General features: G+C 41.7%; 4 protein-coding genes across 5 annotated transcripts in view; 2 read left to right on the forward strand and 2 right to left on the reverse strand.

Moving 5' to 3' along the window:
• Positions 1-18,858, forward strand: part of LOC118414804 — a 1,072,569-nt gene that overhangs the window by 43,545 nt on the left and 1,010,166 nt on the right. The window lies entirely within an intron of this gene.
• Positions 205-10,220, reverse strand: LOC118414828 (sugar phosphate exchanger 3-like). 2 transcript variants are annotated; one of them, XM_035819090.1, is made up of 9 exons: positions 9,827-10,220; positions 5,867-6,082; positions 5,222-5,336; positions 4,081-4,173; positions 3,382-3,413; positions 2,695-2,746; positions 2,371-2,516; positions 1,150-1,246; positions 205-346 (listed from the first exon to the last, which is right to left on the reverse strand). In XM_035819090.1, the coding sequence occupies exons 2-9, from the start codon at positions 5,950-5,952 to the stop codon at positions 257-259; spliced, it is 711 nt and encodes a 236-aa protein (XP_035674983.1). In that variant the 5' UTR covers positions 5,953-6,082; positions 9,827-10,220; the 3' UTR covers positions 205-256. The 2 variants fall into 2 exon arrangements, with proteins under 2 accessions (XP_035674983.1, XP_035674982.1); XM_035819089.1 differs by lacking the exon at positions 9,827-10,220 and having other exon boundaries at positions 5,867-6,203.
• LOC118414811 (intelectin-1a-like) lies at positions 12,716-14,300 on the forward strand. Its single transcript, XM_035819070.1, has 2 exons — positions 12,716-12,967; positions 13,186-14,300. The coding sequence occupies exons 1-2, from the start codon at positions 12,857-12,859 to the stop codon at positions 14,128-14,130; spliced, it is 1,056 nt and encodes a 351-aa protein (XP_035674963.1). The 5' UTR covers positions 12,716-12,856; the 3' UTR covers positions 14,131-14,300.
• Positions 15,990-18,858, reverse strand: part of LOC118414857 (60S ribosomal protein L26-like) — a 7,553-nt gene continuing 4,684 nt past the window's right edge. The window contains exons 2-4 of the mRNA XM_035819130.1: positions 18,602-18,774; positions 17,475-17,615; positions 15,990-16,166 (exon numbers count right to left, since the gene is read on the reverse strand). Of these exons, the coding sequence (XP_035675023.1) occupies positions 16,047-16,166; positions 17,475-17,615; positions 18,602-18,769 (429 nt within the window). The 5' untranslated portion in view covers positions 18,770-18,774 and the 3' untranslated portion in view covers positions 15,990-16,046. The remainder of the gene's footprint in view (positions 16,167-17,474; positions 17,616-18,601; positions 18,775-18,858) is intronic.

Here is an 18,858-nt window from a genome sequence, read left to right on the forward strand (position 1 = left end):
ATAGTCAGTCAGTCAGTCAGACAGTCATATTGGTTGCAGAATGACTGTAGATTGGTTTATCTTTATGTGGGAAGGCACCGGAAAACTACATCCTTCCTACCGACTTGTAGTTGAAAAATAAGGACACGGTGTAATATTATATATATAAGTTGGACTACTAAGCTATCTGATACATGTATAGACAATCAGTAAATCACAAGCGGGAAGAAAAAGCATTTAAAAGTATTGTGTAAGGAATGGATAACATATACGATTACTAACCAACTTCTTTCGGAGAAGGCACAAGGGCAAAGAAATTAACAATTCCTCCAGCAAAGAGAATTGTCGATGTTACCAAAAATGCGTACTAAAATGAAAGGGCAAACAACATTAGATGGAACATAGAACGTATACATATAATCAGTTGTCTTAATCCCATGTCCAATTAAATTCAAAGTAGAGCTTAATCCTGGTGAATTAGGCGTCAAGCGTATGACTGATACCTGAATCTGACGGTAAAGTCCCCTTAGACATCGAAAAAACACGTCTCTACATTGTTATGCAAATCGAGACAACGGTAGAGACGAGAACTGTGTATAAGTGTGGGGAATTCACCTTTGACATATTACCCACAGTTCCTGTTGCTGCACATGCGTACTTGGAACCGTAAAAAGTACCTGTCTTGTTTCTAAATTAAACGCAGCCCCCGATCTAAGACGGTGTGTGTACAAATTCACACAAGAAACTAGAGTTCGGCGACCTCATACCTCTATGAAATATTAAGAGCTTTTGTAAATTTTATGCAAATGACTTACACATTTACATAATCTATGCATAGTGATGTTCATCATTGACTATCGTACACATGTCATAAGTAAATAAGAGCATTTTTAACCATTAAACGGTTTTGAAATGTTTGCATATATTATGCAAATCAGTTCCTCGTTTGCCTATTTGGTATCTGCTTATGTTCCATAATGAACATGTGTTACATCTATTGAAGACTAGTTATTAAAAACAATAGAATTAAACAATTCCCTCATTAACTATGCAAATCAAGTCCTCATATACATAACATGTATATCATTATGAACATCTTTGCCTAAGCTACCTGCATGCCTAAAATGATGCCATTTTCCAGCGCCTTTGCAAGAGAAGTATACCCTATACCTCATAGCCATAGTCCAGAACCTGTGCCACCACCAAGGCTCCTATGATGTTGCCAACAGAGGGACAGGCCGACCACATACCCCAAACAAGACCTTGGCTGAGGATCAGGACATACAGAGGCGATCAGAAAATTGTTTTAAGCTAGGCCATGTTGATTTGATTATATGGATGACAACTTCTGTGAACCCTTCCACTGAACGTGCAAATTCAAGCAAAAGCCTCTTTCGTCTAGAACGTTGAACATAAAAGACTATACACACAGAGAATGGTTTGCCGAACCATAGACTCTTAATTTTTGTTCTTTCACATCTGCCTCTTTACCCCTGGAAATGAATTTCATATTGTACGACTTTAGTATCCGCATCTTTCAGTTTACGACATTTTTATGCTTACTTTGCAGTACGATTTCAAGTATGGTTGATAAACTTTGGGGGACGAAAGAAAATTGATGCTCGCGCGGTGGCATCCACATAATCAAGATAACATAGTCATGCATTACAACAATGAAGGAGAACCTCCTGGTTAAAAAGAACAGTCCACACAGAATATATGTCAAGTTAACATGGTAAACTTAAAGCGCGTTCATATGGACAATAACTATATTTACAGTGATAAATTGACGTTTCTAATAGTGCATATAACATTATATGCATGTATATTCCCCATATTGAATAAAATCGAGCTGTTAGACAGTCCGAACCTACACACCACTTCTTTCATGCATCAGACGCTCTGATCAAGGTCAATGTTCTGATGATGTACCAAAGTCACGAAACAGGGTACATAATTAAATAAGCCCTTGATCTTTGTCTTTCCGACACACACCCTCATACCAAATATATGTACAATCCACCCATGGGTTCAAAAATTTTGCTGACAAAAAATATCCGGAAACACAAAATGACACGCAGACAGACGCATCCAAAAAATTACTCAACTTTTCAATAAGATAAAGGTGCACTCTCACTGCACTTGCGTCAAGCTTGCGCCATTACGGGGTTCGAAAGATACTCAACGAATTTCAGAGATAAAAAACGAATTCTCATCCGCTTGTTGTGTATTTTGTCGTCTTCTAAGTCATACTTTTACGTATTACGCGATATCTAAATTATCTAAAGAATCGGAGAACTAACAAAACAGTGACGCAGTGAACGAACTCCGCAATTACGCAAGCTTGACGCAAGTGCAGTGAGAGTGCACCTTAACAGGGCGCGGCCTTACGATAATTTCCCGAACCAGTTCCCCATGATGGCGACTACACATGGCCAGCCCATGGACTGCGTTAGTCCGAACAGCACGTACATGGTGATGTAAAATGGCTTGCTGTAGAGATGTACCCACTCCGTCAAGCACCCAAACACAAACGCCTGGAATAATAAGGACATCAGTTTTCCATCATTGAGTAGGCAGCACGTAAATGGCAAAGACAAGTATCATGATTCAAATAAATGTGCTCTGAAATAGCTAAACGGTATCCAGTGATCGTATCACAGTGATAACGTATGATGCTAAATAGCACACTGCCCGCAAAGGTCCAATACTTACTACAACAGCGGATAGACACATTCCCAGAGATAGCATCTTCCTCATGTCAAACCTGTTATGTATAAGAGTGGAACCGTTAGTTACAACTGTATATTACAAGTTGCAACCCAACTTACAGTTGTTGATAAAAGCTAGGATTGTTACCTCCGATCCGTGAGGCCTGAAGAATGTTATTGACTTCCGAAAGGAGTATTGTTGTTGTCTTCATTTGTGTGTGCTTCAGTGTGTTATAACTCAATATCCTTTTGGTAGAGGTCCACATTGGTGCATAGTGATTTGGGGGACCGCGGTAGTATTTCCAGGGAATGCAAGAATTATAGAACGGCACTATCATCTTGAAAGTACTGTGATACGTCCATTAAAACAAACATCTGTTTGTCGCTGCATGAAACTAATATGCAACTCTCCAAGCAGAGGTTTAGGCCACTGCCTTGACAAGAAACAACTACGTTTACCTAAACATGTTATTAAAAAATTGTTATAAAGAAATTGTTTCTTGGTAAAGAGGGCATCGAACAACTTTGCCTACACAACAAACACCGTGATTACATAACGGAGGTTTGTGCCCTGCGGACTCTTGTTATTAGTTGTGTTTGGTATAGAAATGGTCAAACAAAAGCATGAATTTTATCTTCAAGTCAACTCAACTGTCATCAATCACTTGAGAAATAATTGTTTATCTCTTACCTGTCTCCGATGACGCCACTGATGTATAAACCCTACAAAACAATACAGAGGGATAGTCAAAGAGACTTGATCTTGACATTGAAGATACCTAGATTAAACTTTATCTATCTCAGAGTACGTGTCACACCTAACCTTTGCGCCCTGGTCGCGTTGTTCAAAGCCATCTAACGACGATGACTATCTCAAACAACAGGGGCCAATCAACTCATGATTTTAACCCTTAGTTTAAGTCTCAAAATAAAGTCATCACCGCACCCTACATCTGGCCTCAGTTTAGGATGGCGGAACTTTGTTTAAACTTGCCTCAATTTTGCTATTATAGCTCTGATATTGAATTTATTTCTGGCCATGTATTTTTCTTTTCTTTACCGGTACTAGATATTTTTGAGTGATTGGTAAAGATTAGATGTGTATTTCAAATTGCACATGATTCATTATAAAGCTATGGGATTGACTGAATGACTGACATGATTCATATTACATACTACCATGACATACCACCTTTGTTTTTGCTATATTACCATTAATTCAATTTGATATCGTTATCGATTGCTATTGTGTTGTATGTATATATAGCCCCCCCCCCCCTCGAATCTTTGGAAAGCGCCAAAAATTGTAACATGTAAATCTGGTAAAATAAAGATAAACAAACAAACAAACAAACAAACAAACAAACATCTAGAAGACGCATGGACTCACCAATGCATAGGAGATAAGAAGGGTGGAGTCCAACCAACCCAGAAATGGTTCTGCATCTCCCATTGAGTCAAACAGGCGATGGTCCATCCAAATCTAAAAAAAAAAAAAAGATTGTTGTTGTTATTCTCTTTCGAGAATTATTTGGAATGACTAATAAACCTGTCTTGTTTTTTGGCCAATTTTGTTTCAGTAATTTATTAAAATTCTGTCGCAATATTCTGGATTTGATTCACATTTTACACTGCGTTTCTTCGAATATCGCATAGTCGTCATCTATCGTTACGTTATAAGCTAATTCAACTACTAGTACGTATATTGCTAGTTGTCTTGTACAATATTACGTAACCTAAGTTTGCCTTACACTGTACCCGTTCTACAAATATTGTGAAATAAACTTTGACCTGACTTGACTTTTATAAACACCATTGTGAGTGGGGGGGGGGGGGCTGATTTCGTACGCACGGTCATTTCAAAACGTCGATCATACGATTGGCGTCCTGTTGAATTTAAGGTCACAAAGATCTAGGGCTGGCCATATGAAAGCATGCTAGTGCACTGCAAATAAAGGCGTCACAAAAGTCCAATCTCAAAAATTCTTCTCCGTCAGAATGTCACAAAGGTTCAGTGCAAAAACAACAACAGGGATTTGTTCAGCTTAAACTCCGAAAACTTGAATAGATCACTCAATAAACAAACCCTACTTTACCCTTGACCCCACTTTTCTCCAGAATCAATCCGCAGGACAAAACCACGTCTGTCCTTTAACACAGCAACTCAACTCAACTCAACTGAACGAAATTCAATGTTGACTGAAATGGGGAAGTCTGACACCCAAATTCTCAAGATAGATAGGACCAATCTTTTCAAGGAAATGAAGGGTTTTCAAGGAGTTTATGTTCATCATTCATAACCATTTTGAGATCTCCACCACAACACAACACAACTCAGCCTATACAAGGAGTCGTGTTCAACTAAGATGGCGACAGTTTTTGTCGATTTTGAGTAGCCTGGTATTCAGCCGTATTATAGGTCCCGAATCTCTTCTGTCCTCGGAGACTCGGGACCTATAATACGGCTGGATACCAGGCTAGGTTTTGAATATACCATTGAGGTACGTACGTACAAATTGTACATAGCTTACCGTATGTGGTCGAAGACATGACTCTGTAGTATTACAGAACTGGGGAGTCCACTCAGAAGAGATGGTGGTCTTGACGTTACTGAAGGTTTTTCTTGTGGCGGAGATGGATGCATAGCTATACACGGTGAGAGAGGGGGCGAGGGAGGGGGTGGAAGGGTGGGAAAGAGTGAATAGAGCTTTATTGCTACATTTGCAATGTATGGTACATAAATATAGCAACTGAACTATTGTCAACATGTGATTCTAAGTACCGCTCTACGTGCGAAGTCTGCCTTTGCATGTGATTAACATACATTCGCATAATTCCACCAGGTGCCATTATACCGCCACCTCAAAATAACGTTGTTATATAGAGGCTTTCTCAAGATTGTCTTCAACACGTAATATCTGATTACATTTAGGATATCTAACATTCGTTGTTCAAGACAATCTTGGGAAGCTAGACCTCTATACTCACGTTTTTTTGAGGTGGCGGTGTTATGGCACCTGGTGGAATTATGATAGTCGATGTTATATCTTATTCTGTTTCCACGCAATAGACTAACAATTTTTGTCGGTCTTGACTCTTAACAATATTACGCACTTGGACAATATATCATGACATGGAATTCGTTCTCAATATCATCATGCACACGTACTGCATACCTGAGAAAGGTTAAGGAGAAGACAAAGATGTGGTAGATGCTGTACTTTGACTTCAACTGCCGCCACGTGTGGCAAATGGGCGCCATCACATACGCTGCCTGGGTCGCTGAGGAGTTACAGGGGATGCAGAGTCGAACCACGCTTACAGGAAAACTGATACTGAAGGCTTCACTACACAGGACACGTACCACCAAAAGAAGTTCTATCTCAGCTTGGCTGGAAATGAAGGCAACACACCAATACTACAATGCCGTAGCCTGGAATCCAGTCTTGTTAGCTTTGTTCCGTTCCCGAAGGTCGCTACTCGCCAGCCTGAAATCCAGTCTAGTTAGCTTTGTTCCGCTCCCGAAGGTCGCTACTCGCAGCGACGGGAGCGGAACAAAGCGAACAAGACTGGATTCCAGGCTAACAATGCCGTACTCCGTCTACAAAAAAACAACTCCCACCATACATATATGCATGCGTCAGATGTTTGTCTACTTTAGAGACCAAAGCCCAAGGACAACCGGACAAAACACAAGATATCAGGTCGTTGTCAAACAACACCACTAGAGCGAGAGACGTTCAGAAGAACCATATAGCCTAGCTACCCGCTTTACAGTGGACACAATGTATGGAACAGTCTACCACCTGACACATAGACGGTCCCAACTCCGGCTGCACACCCCAGTTCTTCCGCGGTAGTCCCAAATTATTTTTGAGTAAGGGGATTTTAACATCCGTTTTGTGCCCAGTTACTTAGTGTAAAACTAGTGTAGCGGATCCAAATCGCCGGAAATATAAAATTCGACCCCTATATATATGATGTTTCGGTAAGTTTGGGTCGGCGAATCTTGGCTTGCGGGTATCGCGCCGAGTACGCAAACAAGTGAAGGGGCCGGAGCAGCTTGACCGATGACGTCACCGCCGTGGGTTTTCGACATGCATTAGAATATTAATTATTGTGAGATTTTTAGTACTAGAATTTTCTTGTAAATCAGATAAGTTAGACCATATGGTACATGCTTACTTTCTGTATAGGCGTAGTTCCCAGGTTTTTTTTTAATACGGCATCGTTGAAAAAAGTCTCTTAACTATAGGTTCCAATGGGGTCGAGAAGCTTGGGTGTGCCCCCTTAAGAGACTCTGAAGACTTTGGCACACAGTAGACGATTTCCGTATGTGGATCAGTTGACTGAAAGTTATTTTAGGCAACTCTCAACTCTGGTTCGAACAAAGTAACAAAGGGATCTAACATTTCTTCTTGTTTTTACTACTCAATGGTAAGAAAGCTGTTGTTGGGATCATTTTTCAGGTTCCTTTCATACAAACGTATAGACCGTGGTACTGTTCTTCACACAGGTATCTTCTGTCACCACAAGCGTCAAGATTACATACTTTTTCAGTTAACTGCGTTTTAACGTGTAGGGCTTATTGGTAATGCGGTGTAGAGTATATGTAAGGCGGGCAATACTTTCTGTGCCCCACCAAAAAATTAAGGTGCACAAGTAAAATATCGGGGTACAGTTTTTTAAAGTGTAAAACCTTTTCATGAATGTCTACCAAAATCCAAAGACGATTAGTTTGCAGGCAACGCCCAGTAAAGTTAGGGGAGAAAAAAAAGAAGGAACAGCATGGAAAAGCGAGATACCACCTTCTTTAAACTTGGGATACTGATGGATTCGTTAAAAAACATTTGGCAATGTCTTCTTAGATATCATGGCATGAGTAACACAGTCCACACAGCACTAATTATAAGTTCATCTGGGTTCTCAACACTTAGGCGACAATAATTTTATTGTTGCTTCTCAGAATCGCTCCTATTTTTCCGAAGCTGAAAAAAATGTACCACAGCTCTCATTAAAAAAAATGTCAATGTAGTAACTACTCACACCAAAATGCAGTCAGTTCCCCAAACGATATATCAGTATAAACATTACAAAACACAAACAGACAAACAAAGACAACTCCTCATAACACTGCTTCATATTGTCTGATTCCATCCTCTTGGCTTTAAACCTCTGCTACAAAATCTTTCAGGATGTGAACTTCGGCTACGGTTCTAATGTTTGCGCCACTTTGCGAATGTCTGGCGCAATAGATTGTTTTTTTATGTGGCGTCACAGTCGCGTTCGAACGGCCATGTTGGACTTGATGTTAACTCTGTATCGTGTACCACTATGTTATAGTAATACCTGTTCCCCATGTATTAATCCGCTCAGCTAAAGTAGCATAGCGACTAGTCATTTGTTACATAGAACCCTTTACTATTGTTATGTATAAGCAACCACGTAGATATTAGTCTTGATGTTGTGTACATGCATTACACCCGAACTTGCCATACATTGTAGCCGTACAATTGTTGCGCAATAAAGATTGAATTGAAAAAAAAATGAATTGTTGGATGATAAGCTGCTCGATCTCCACACGGCTGTGTGTTGCACGTGGTGGGCCCGTACATGGAAAGAAGTTTTTTTTGTTATTATTTACAAACGGGCTGGTTGTTCGATGTGCTAACTGCGAGTTCCATGAACACAGGATACAGCGTACTCGCCGTTTCTATCTAACAACACAGTTATCCCTTTTTAACCGTTATCGATTGAATCACTCTTCTGGCGGCCCGCCAACATGGGCACCGGTGCGGAGTTTGCTCATCTGTGATCAATTATTACAAATTTAGTCGTTTTTTTGTACGTAAAGACGTGGTCTTTTAGAAAATAGTACTCTCCTCTGGAGGAAAATAGTTTAAGAGTCATTTCATGGAATACGGCCCATCTACATTTCGTTATTCTAGTTATTTGCTCAATGAGCATATACGTTTCCCACGTCAGAGGTTGAACTTCTACCTCAAGTCAAGTCAAGTGCAGTGACAGGTTAAAGGGGCATTCCACTCCAGAAGGGAGTGTTGTTTTCCAATAGATAATGTCTCAATGAATACATAATCAGCCAGATTTTGTGGAATTCACCTTGGGATGAGTTAGGTGATGTGTGTTTTATAAAACAATAATGACACTCACTAAACCCATGCAGACCTTACCCATGCATACTCTATACGCATAGACACTTTGTTTGTTGTACATCTTTTCGGAATAAATGAGGTACGCTAAGCACACCGAGAAGGTAAATTGCTCATAAGGTAGCAAAGAATACAAGAACAATACGAGATTTCTTAGCGAACCTGAAATTAGTTTTGTAACCTTACCTAAAAGTTTAGCATTGTATTCAGCCACAGGATCAATTCAATTATAGGGTACTTGGGGATTTTAGTAGAAGACTGAATGCTTTTGAGGCATGTGGAGAAACTGGGTACTTTATCGTATAATGTGAAGTAGTATGCATTTATCACTTCCTAAAATTAATATCTATCGGAAAATAACAATCCCGTGTGGAGTGGGATGCCCCTTTAGCCGGTTAGACAACATCTTCAGACAGGGTGTGACACGGGCAGGTCAGCACTGCAAGCTTAAAGATCTCTAACTTTGTCACCAACTTTGTCTCACAGGTCGGAATATATTTACTGTGTAGGTTCTAGTTGAAGAAATGAAGGTTGTCTTCTGTCGCAGTGAGCAGGGTTTGAAAAGCTTCATAGCATGCATGCGCAAGTTACTACGCACACATATGCGTAGCTATTATAGTAGAAAATATGTCACGACCAAACCTTAGCCTCAGGGAATTCTTCTGGTTTTCATAATGGCGATACGATCGAATGTTTGTCTTGTTCTCAGTTTAGCGTATTGGGGGAGAATACAATAACGTTACGGTGTCGAGGTGATGTACAAGTTGGTGGGGTTAAGACGTTGTAGTCCAACTTTGTCGCAGTATGGCTGAAAATACGTAGTTTGGGTTGTCACATTTTGCACTAGATGTGTTTACAAAATCTCTCACTGGCTGGGTTAAAATAAGGGGGGCGGAAACTGTCGGGCAAGGAGAGCGTTTTTAGTCAGGCTATGGTTACATACGAAGTAGTTGAGTCAGACCGTACCTCAGGCCGAAAGACAAGTCGTATTGAAGCTCGTTGGGTGAACTACGCGTGAGTTCTCCAAATTACGTCGCGCCTTGTCAAACAACGTCGTAGTTGGCTGAAGCACGCCGTAGCTCAGTTTTGACCGGAGTAGAAAACAATTCACACGTAGTCAGAGTTGGAGAAGCGCCAAATCTTGCCCCTTGTGAGGCAAGTGGAAAGTGAGGGCAGCTGAATACTGGGGTAGACTGTGTAACGCAAACTCCGCTGTATAGGGCTGTAGCTAGTCTAGTCCTCCGTGCGCAGCCTATATGATAGGAGTGTACATAACGTCATATAGTCGCCCAGGGTAGCGGTAACAGATGTCCGGGTATTCAACCATCGGCAAGAGCGTTAGATCCTCGAATGCCTTTTCTCATGGATCAAGACCTATTATTGCAACTTTGTCCTGATATCAGGCCTTGGCTACATCACTATATCATTCACAGTACGGAGACAAAACAGCACACTTGAACCCGCCGCAAGTAACTTTGATAGCACCGTTCTGTGTTCTAGTCATCCAGGTTATCATCCAACGTTGGCGCCCACGCGTGGCGAAGCGGTTTTCGAACGTTCTGTGAAAACGATCTATTGGGTGCAGTCCGGTAAGATACCTGCTTGATAAGTGTAGGCGTTGAGCCCTGGTGTGCTCTGGCCAAATTCCTGGTGACATATAAACAGAAACGTACTTTCCACTGACAGAAAGGTCCTCTAGCGGTCTTGATAAGAAGTGCAATTAATAATATGTCTAGTATTGGTCCAGGAGCAGATCGTAGCTGTTACTGATACTCAAACCGTTTCTGAGTGACTTGATTCTTTTTCTAACAAGAGTTCGGAGACCTAATATCTCAATAAAATATTCTAATGAGGCAAATGACATCCACATCTACATAATCTATGCTTGGTTATGCCTCTCTGTGGGCATTGGCGTAAGGTACTGGAGTAGGGTTGTGACGGGCCCCGGGGGAACGCCAATCACAATTTTCTTTAACCAGGCGGGGTAGAAGATTCTTCTGCCGGGAAGGGCACACATGGAGGGAGATGAGTAGTGTGCTCAAAGACTTACGCCAATGCCAACTGGAGAAGGCTAGGATACTAGTATATAGACACCTTTAAGTTTAACTAACTTACGCAGGTCAAAATATTTAGTCCAGCAGCCTTTTACTAGTTAGGATAAGAATGGCACTGTTGCATTTATCATGAATATTTGGAACTTATTTGCATAATTGGTATGTGATAGTGTTGCACCTACCATAAACTACATATCAAACATATATTTGAGTCCCGTAATAGAAAATTTTATTCATTATGCAAATTAGATCCTAATTTGCACTCTGCACAGGCGAGATGACTAACAGGAAGTAAGATTTTCTTTCGAAAAAAATCCCGCTCGACCCAACCTCTGCCTGCAGAATATTCCGAGCTGTCATTGGTAACTGGAGCCGGGGTTATCATAGAGACCCATGAACAAAAAACAAAACATGACTGAATAGATAGATAAGATTTGCAACTTTTGGCTTCTCTTTTGACCTGAATCAGTCGTATCAATTTTGCACAACAATGTTGATGCTAGCGCCTGGTCCGGCAGGGCTAGGAGTCATAGTCAGTAGTCTAATCCGAGAGAATCGCAGAAAATCGAGATCTAGGGACAGGGTAAAGAGTGCTCTTATCAGTTCAATACTCTCACAATAAAACTTAGTTTTGTGCACTTTGCGAACATTGCCGGCGTCACCATTGTGGAAGGGTCAATGACCGAAGAGAGGTCATTGACCCTCGCTGCACCTCACCACCCCCGCAGAGTCAAGTGGCGATGACGTTTCGGTAAAACAAGCTTCGTGTCGAGATGGAACTAAATACATGTACTTGAAATTGGATCAAGATGTACAGACGCTAGTTGTACTTAAAAGACGGCCTTTTGTGCTTCCATCTGTCTTACAGATCCCGTTTCATGGACGGGTCCAACTCCCGTCAGCTTTAGCAATTATTTGCAGTAATGGCACAAAATTCATAATAAAACGCAATGTCCAAGATATATCGATCTAAGGAATATTCCCTATACGAGATAGTCCAGGTCATGCCATCAATGGAAGATATTCAAGTAGTTTAGTTTTGGTTTGTTTGTACTTTGGCACTTGATACTTCCATATGCTAAATTTTTTGGGACGCAGTCGGCTGAGTGCGTCTTTCCCCAAAAAATGCGTCCAAAAATGCATTGACGAATGCCTGGCGGGAACGCTGCTCTATGTTATTATATTTGTTGTTTTGGTGTCCTATTAGCCCATGTGGGCTGAGCGACGCAAGATACAATATCAAACATTCATCCATTCATACTGTGACGGTAAATGTCAGGAGTAAAAATTCAATGTCAGACTGTGTCAAATTTACGATATATCTCCGCTAAATGTAGACAACTTAACTCCGAGAATGTACAATAAAAAAAAAACGAGAATGGATCTTAAGACCATATGATTGTTAAATGTGAGATTGTTAACTATAAAAATGTGTTCGTCCGTTTATACTATTTGTTCCGCCCTAAAAATCAGTGTTGATTCGTTGGTCATTTTTTGCACAAAAATGGCTCTAAAATGCACCAGAGAGCCTCTATATTTCAAAAAGTTCCCGGGGGAGGCCCCCCAAACCCCCCCAACGAGAGGGGGATTAACCCCCTTTCGTGCTCTCCCCCCGGGCAGTTACGCTGGGCATTCGTGGCCTTCGTTCACGAACTGAGCTACAATATGCGCCCCCCCCCCCCCCTTTGCAAGATCCGGGATCCGCCCCTGGAGGTCATAATATCAAAACACCTTAAAAGCATGTTGTGCCCTAAAAGTCACGTTAAAAGGTTGTTGTGGCTTACGATCACACGATGGCCAATAACCGTTTAGGTTCTTGGCTTCAATCTACCATTGTTATATGTCAACTATTTAAACAGAGCGCCCGGCACTGCACAGCTACAGTACGGACAGAGGTTTTCCTACTTCACGTCTCGAAGTTGTGTTCTGCACAGTTGACAGCATGATGAGGGCAATCCTACTCGTTTGGTTCGCTACGGCCCTCGCGTGTGGCTTACCGAATGACATCCTGCGGGATACAGGAAAGGCCAAATGCACCTGCGAAAATCTGCAGGTATGTACATGTCGCGTGTCTGATGAAAAGCAAATTCCTAACAGTACCTAGAACCTTAGTCTATGTAACACAAACTCTGCTGTCCGGGGGATGTAAATAGGAGGCCGGTGGATGTTGGGCGGGCTGCTATAAGCGAGATTAAATCAGGCTACTAGAACCTGCGGTTTCTGTAGACGTTTTGTGCGAAATGAAATATCATTTGCCTTTATTCTTCCCAGGCAGCAGTCACCGACCTCGAGGCTCGTCTGTCGCAGATGGAGACCACCGTCGCGGCCACTCAAACCCTGGCTAGCCTGGACCACGCTCTCGGTACCGAGCTCAACCCCGCCTTGTCCTGTCTTCTCATCAAACAGAACAACCCCTCCAGCCAGGACGGTGCCTACTTCCTTATCGGGAAGGACGGGACCATCTACCAGACCTACTGCGACATGACCACGGCCGGAGGCGGCTGGACGCTGGTCTCCAGCGTGCACGAGGACGACATGTACGGCAAGTGTACGGCCGGGGATCGCTGGACCAGTACCCGAGGGAACAGCCTCCACTATCCAGAGGGAGATGGCAACTGGGCCAATGTGCACACCTTCGGCTCCATGGGGTCGGCCACTACAGACGACTACAAGAACCCAGGCTACTTCAGCATCAGCGCCTCCAACGTCATGCTGTGGCACGTACCGAACAACGTACCGCCAAAAGAGTACAAAACCGCCGCCTACCTACGGTACCGAACCGCCACCGGTTTCCTTGGGGACTTTGGAGGTAATCTGTACTCTCTGTTCAAAGATCACTTCCCCATTGCTTACGGACTGGGCACGCACACCCACGACAACGGTCCGGCCATCCCGATTGTGTACGACCTTGGTAACAATACTCTAATGGAGTCACTGTTGCCCCCGAACGTCGTTACTTACCGCGAAGCCGTCCCCGGGTTCGTGCAGTTTCGGGTGTTCACCAATACTCGTTCTTGCACTGCGGTTTGTCCAGGTGTCAACTACGTCGGCCCCAATGCAGAGCAAGTGTGTATCGGTGGAGGTGGATACTGGGCGGAGGGTCTGTCTCAGTGCGGCGACTACTTGTGGAAGGCATATAGCGGCTATGGTACCGGCATCGCCTGGAGCGCGAACCAGCTAGTCACCGAGTCCGTCATCATGTTCTTTTACCGCTAGGTAAAGAAACATCTGACGACAAGATTCGTAAAGTTGGAAGAGAAGGAAAGTCCCATCATAGTTCCTCTATAATCTAGAGAGAAAATGGCAAACATGATAGACGTTTCCACCTCTATATCTTTCAATGAATGTTTTACTAACTAATAAACGCAAACGATGGTAGAAATAAACAACTGTGTCAGTGTATGCTTTTGTCTGTGTGACCTTTTTCTTTAAATTTTGTCAAGATTTGTAATAGCGTTATACAGGCTAGGGTCCCGTTGCACAGGAATACAGTGAGTGGGATGGCCATTGGATACATAAAGTTGAAGCGACTTGCCATAGCATAAACATGATAAACAGAGTAGCTAGTACAGTCGAATTCCACTCAGTCCGTCTTTTTGACGTTTTTAAATTGTATTTGCCCTGTACGTCCTTTAGTGGACCTACGTAATATTTGCACTTCTCTAATACATACGGAAAGAGTGAACAAAAGTGTGTGAGATAATGTGGGTATTCTATACTTAATCTAATCCACACTGCCGTTTACAGATTGTTGCTATGATGCACAACAGGCAAATTGCAGTGTTTCAAACTGTCACAAATTTTGGGACACTCGTTTTGTAACAGGGTCGCTGATCTCATAGTGTTTCGTGACTAAAGATAAGAATAAGACCGATAGTGGGCTCTGTTTACTCCTTTTCCATTTACAAGTGTTGTCACAGATACAATTTAATCATAAAACAAGTGCAACACACAGTGGATGTATACATCAGAGATTTCAAACTGTCCACAAAGTCGCCGCACATCAGAGTATTTCCGAAGCTTGTTGTGGCCAGCAAAGTATTTTAAAAGGTTGTAATGATCTAACATCATACGTATATACGGCACGATTTTGGTCACTATAGGGGGATTGCAATGCGTTGCAAATCTTATTTCGCATACTGTTGGCGTCGGTTTCATTATTGACTTTCCCGCAAGTACAGACCGAAATGTGGCAAGATTTTAAGGGATTTTTAATTGACAATTCACCAAACTGAATTATCAGACACTTCTCAGCTCTCCATTGTTAACGATAATTGTGAAACACGGGAAGTGTACAACAGTGGGGCGCGTGGGCTCTTCGCGTGCCCTATCGTGCGCACAGGTTTTCATTGTAGGGGCACGCGGGAACAGGCAGTCCGTGGAAACCCGTGCCCACGGTGAGAACACGTCAGGTTCCACCATCGTGCACAATGTTGGGAACTCGTGGAAATCTGCTTTTTCATGCAGTGAAAAAAGTGCTACATTGCAATGTTTGAGGGGGGCACTTTTGTCTTGAGTAAGGTGGTTCATATGGTGGTATTGTGGAGCATATGTCAACTCTATCATTGCTACATGTTGTGTAAAACATGAACATGCCATGAATTTCTAAAGAATGTAGCACTTCCTTAATGATTCCTCAAAATACAGGTGGTAGGGCAAGACGTTGACGAAGCTCGAAGAAAAAAAAATAGCATTGGGAATTCCTGACAGATAAGACATCCTTTCCAAAATGATTTCTTAACATCTTGCCCTAAAACCTTAGCATCTACCAGGCTGTGCAAATCGGTGGTCTAACTGTAGAAATTGACCGTTACATGTACATGTAGAGTCTATAGAATGCTAGGGTAGTTGCCGGCCAGAGGACGCTATGAGGAAATGCCTCCTTTGGCCGGCCGACTAACCCTAGTGTTCCTTGAATCTACACGTGTACATGTACTTGTCCAATTTCTACAATTAGACCACCGATCCGAAGAGCCTGGTAGAGGCTACAAAACCTTATAACTACACAACCCTATGAGTGCGAGTATGTAGTTTTCCAATCCCCCCCCCCCCAAAAAAAAGCACACAGACAAGGATGATGTTATTTGTTGAGTTTATTATCTCTTTTACAACAGACAGACTTATGAGAGAAGCTACTCGATGTCCTCCTCCTGGATCTTGCCCTTCTGCTTCTCTGTCTGCTGTCTGCTGGCAGCCTTACGGTCGATGATAGCCTTACGGTCCTTGTCCATCTTAAGTTTCGTGATCTCCATCTGGGAAAACATAAGAAAAGGGAAGAACTCACATCAACAGGGAACAAATACAAGTACTCTAACTGTTGGGTTAAGTCCATACATGTAATCTTAATAATATTGCATTCAATATTTCAACACTTTGTAGAAAGATAAGTGTGTTTAAATTCTTTTTCAGTTACTAGTACATGTATAAAGGAGCAATAATGTTTTGCTGTTTTTTTAATGCTGTGCACCCAGAATGTTTGTTGTGCACCTAAGTTTAAGTTTTGGAGTTCCAGTGCATCTTTCTCCAAATAAGATTATTAATTCTATGCTACAGCCTGACTTTGCATAATGATAATGATAATGGTGATGTAGGGAAGGTGTGGAACGGAAGGTAGGGTCTTTGCCCTTCCATGGTTAGGAGATTTTGAAGATCTATTAAAAAGTTGTAATTCTAAGTAAACCTTGCAGGACAGTTAATTTTGAATGCAATGTAATTAGAGGGCTTTTTTGTTCAGTTTTGAAGGGTTTTATCAGCATTTTTCAATTTGATTAGACATTGCTCCAGAAGAAAATAATAGTCAAGTATCGCTATGATACTTTAACATGTGGAGCTCATTTACATGTAGCATGGTTAAACTGGATAGTGAGTGTGTGTGAGTGATGGTGGTGTGGTAACTAAAATACACGCTATAGATACTTAAAAAAATATTACATCTAATCAGGGGAATATGGCTACAGACCTGCAAATCAGTCATAATTCAGTATGATTATGGAAATTAATAGATGTCACATGCTACTCATCTTTTGTAAGTGTCTGCACAATGTGCTTGGAACATAGCATTGTTGATACAATCATTGTAGCATGCTGGGGCATCATTTTCATTAGCTTAGAATCAAACGTAAATAAGGAATAAAAACAAGTCAAAACACTCACTTATAATTTCAAATGTCAAACTTTAACTTTGTGCGTTATGGCTACAAATGTGTGGATACACTTATCCTTCATTAGATAGGACAGGATATTTTTTCATTTGAATCGGAGGCTGAAAAAAAAGGCTAGGGTCGGCAGGTTCTTCTAATGTAGATCTGGAAACGTAATTTTTCCCTTGGGCCTCTATACAATAGAAGCCAGTTAATTGCACAACGGATAACTCCTCACTTCTGTTAATTGCACGAAAATCCCAAAGTCTCGTAGTGATGCGATCTAGCTGAATAACTTCCGCTTTGTTGCACCATCCGGATAATTGCACAAAATGTGCTGGCATTAAATGGCTTGTTACGGAAGTTGTACTGTACTTTTAAGAAGTTAATTACAAGTTACAAATAACCATCTTGACTAACCTTTGAAGGGTGGATACCAACGTACACGGTTGCACCGTTGGCCTTCTCACGCTGGATTCTCTCGATGTAGCAGACAAATTTCTTTCTGTAGACGGACACCACCTTGCCGACCTGGCTGCCCTTGTAGTGACCTCTGGTCACCTGCAAATTAAGGGGGAAAACAACAGCAAAGAAGCAATGGGTTTAATACTATAAATGTCAACACATTATGAATGAAAATATACTGTAAAATGTGCATATAAAACATATGAAGTTCAACACTCTTATAGTTATTCTTAGAACAAAGGCTATTTGATAGCAGTAAGCAAATTAAATAGATAAATATGGTTATGACATAAAAAGATGCCACATGCTACTCATCTTTTTTATGTGTCTGCACAATGTGCTTGGAACATAGCATTGTTGATACAATCATCGTAGCATGCTGTGGACATCCTTTTCAGAACTGATATATAACCCTCAATGCTATATATTGGGGGTTAATAACCAGAGGTGTTTATGGGAAGATAAGGCCGAGACGGCTAGAGAAAAATTGTTGTGTTTCCTGTTTTCGAATTTCCCCCAAAAAAACTGCTGACCCTAGGCTTTTTTGTGGGTAGTGGAGTCACATGGTTTTCAGCTAGAAATCTAATCCAGGCTGCTTCCTACTAAAGTAAAGAAAAAAAACTGCTCATCTTATCTTATGAAGAATAAACCACAGATGTGTAACCCTTATGCTCAAAATTGAAGCTTTACATTGAAAGTATAAATTTTGAGCGTCCTCATAGTCATACATTTCAGTTTGACTTTGGTGACTTTTGTATCAGTTTGGCCAAAGTAAAAAAAATAATAAAAATCCCTACCTATAGCATACCACCCCAATTTTTTTTAGGACAGAAACAGGAAACAACAGTTATTCCTTAGGCTTAGGCCTAATCAACTGAGAGAGCAAAGCAGAATGTTAACGATATCCTTATATAGCCATTCCTTAGGATGCTATGACTGTGCAACAGAGGCAAGAAGGATTGTGATTGGTCCACACAGCCTAGCTACATGACAACATCAGCTCAGAGCATAACACCACTTTTGACTTTACGCCAACAATAAAGTGCACATGGCGTTAATACATAATAGCGAATCCTCCTCACCTGAACCTCGTCGTCCTTGCGGATGGGCATGGCGCGCACGTTGTACTTGGCGCGGAGCTCCTTGGACAGCGGCGAGCTCATGATCTTCCTGCGGACGTGGGAGGGCGCGTTGAAGTGACGCTTGCGGTTCTTCCTCCGGGAGGAGGACACCATCTTGTTGAACTTCATCTTGCCTACAAAGGCCAACAATTTACATACAATCGTTATACATTTATGATACATATATGTCACAAAGTGAGGAAATGAACAAAACAGTG

Source organism: Branchiostoma floridae, chromosome 4 (genome assembly GCF_000003815.2).
Source record: "Branchiostoma floridae strain S238N-H82 chromosome 4, Bfl_VNyyK, whole genome shotgun sequence".
Taxonomy (NCBI): domain Eukaryota; kingdom Metazoa; phylum Chordata; class Leptocardii; order Amphioxiformes; family Branchiostomatidae; genus Branchiostoma; species Branchiostoma floridae.

Excerpts from the sequence above, each read along its gene's own strand:
- LOC118414828 (XM_035819090.1), bottom strand. The coding sequence starts at position 5,952 with ATGGCGCCCATTTGCCACACGTGGCGGCAGTTGAAGTCAAAGTACAGC. Across the intron at positions 2,747-3,381 it reads AGTGGCGTCATCGGAGACAG|GTTTGACATGAGGAAGATGC; the intron begins GTAAGAGATAAA and ends TATACATAACAG. Across the intron at positions 1,247-2,370 it reads AACTGGTTCGGGAAATTATC|CCAAGGTCTTGTTTGGGGTA; the intron begins GTAAGGCCGCGC and ends CCTGATCCTCAG.
- LOC118414811 (XM_035819070.1), top strand. The coding sequence starts at position 12,857 with ATGATGAGGGCAATCCTACTCGTTTGGTTCGCTACGGCCCTCGCGTGT. Across the intron at positions 12,968-13,185 it reads GCACCTGCGAAAATCTGCAG|GCAGCAGTCACCGACCTCGA; the intron begins GTATGTACATGT and ends TATTCTTCCCAG.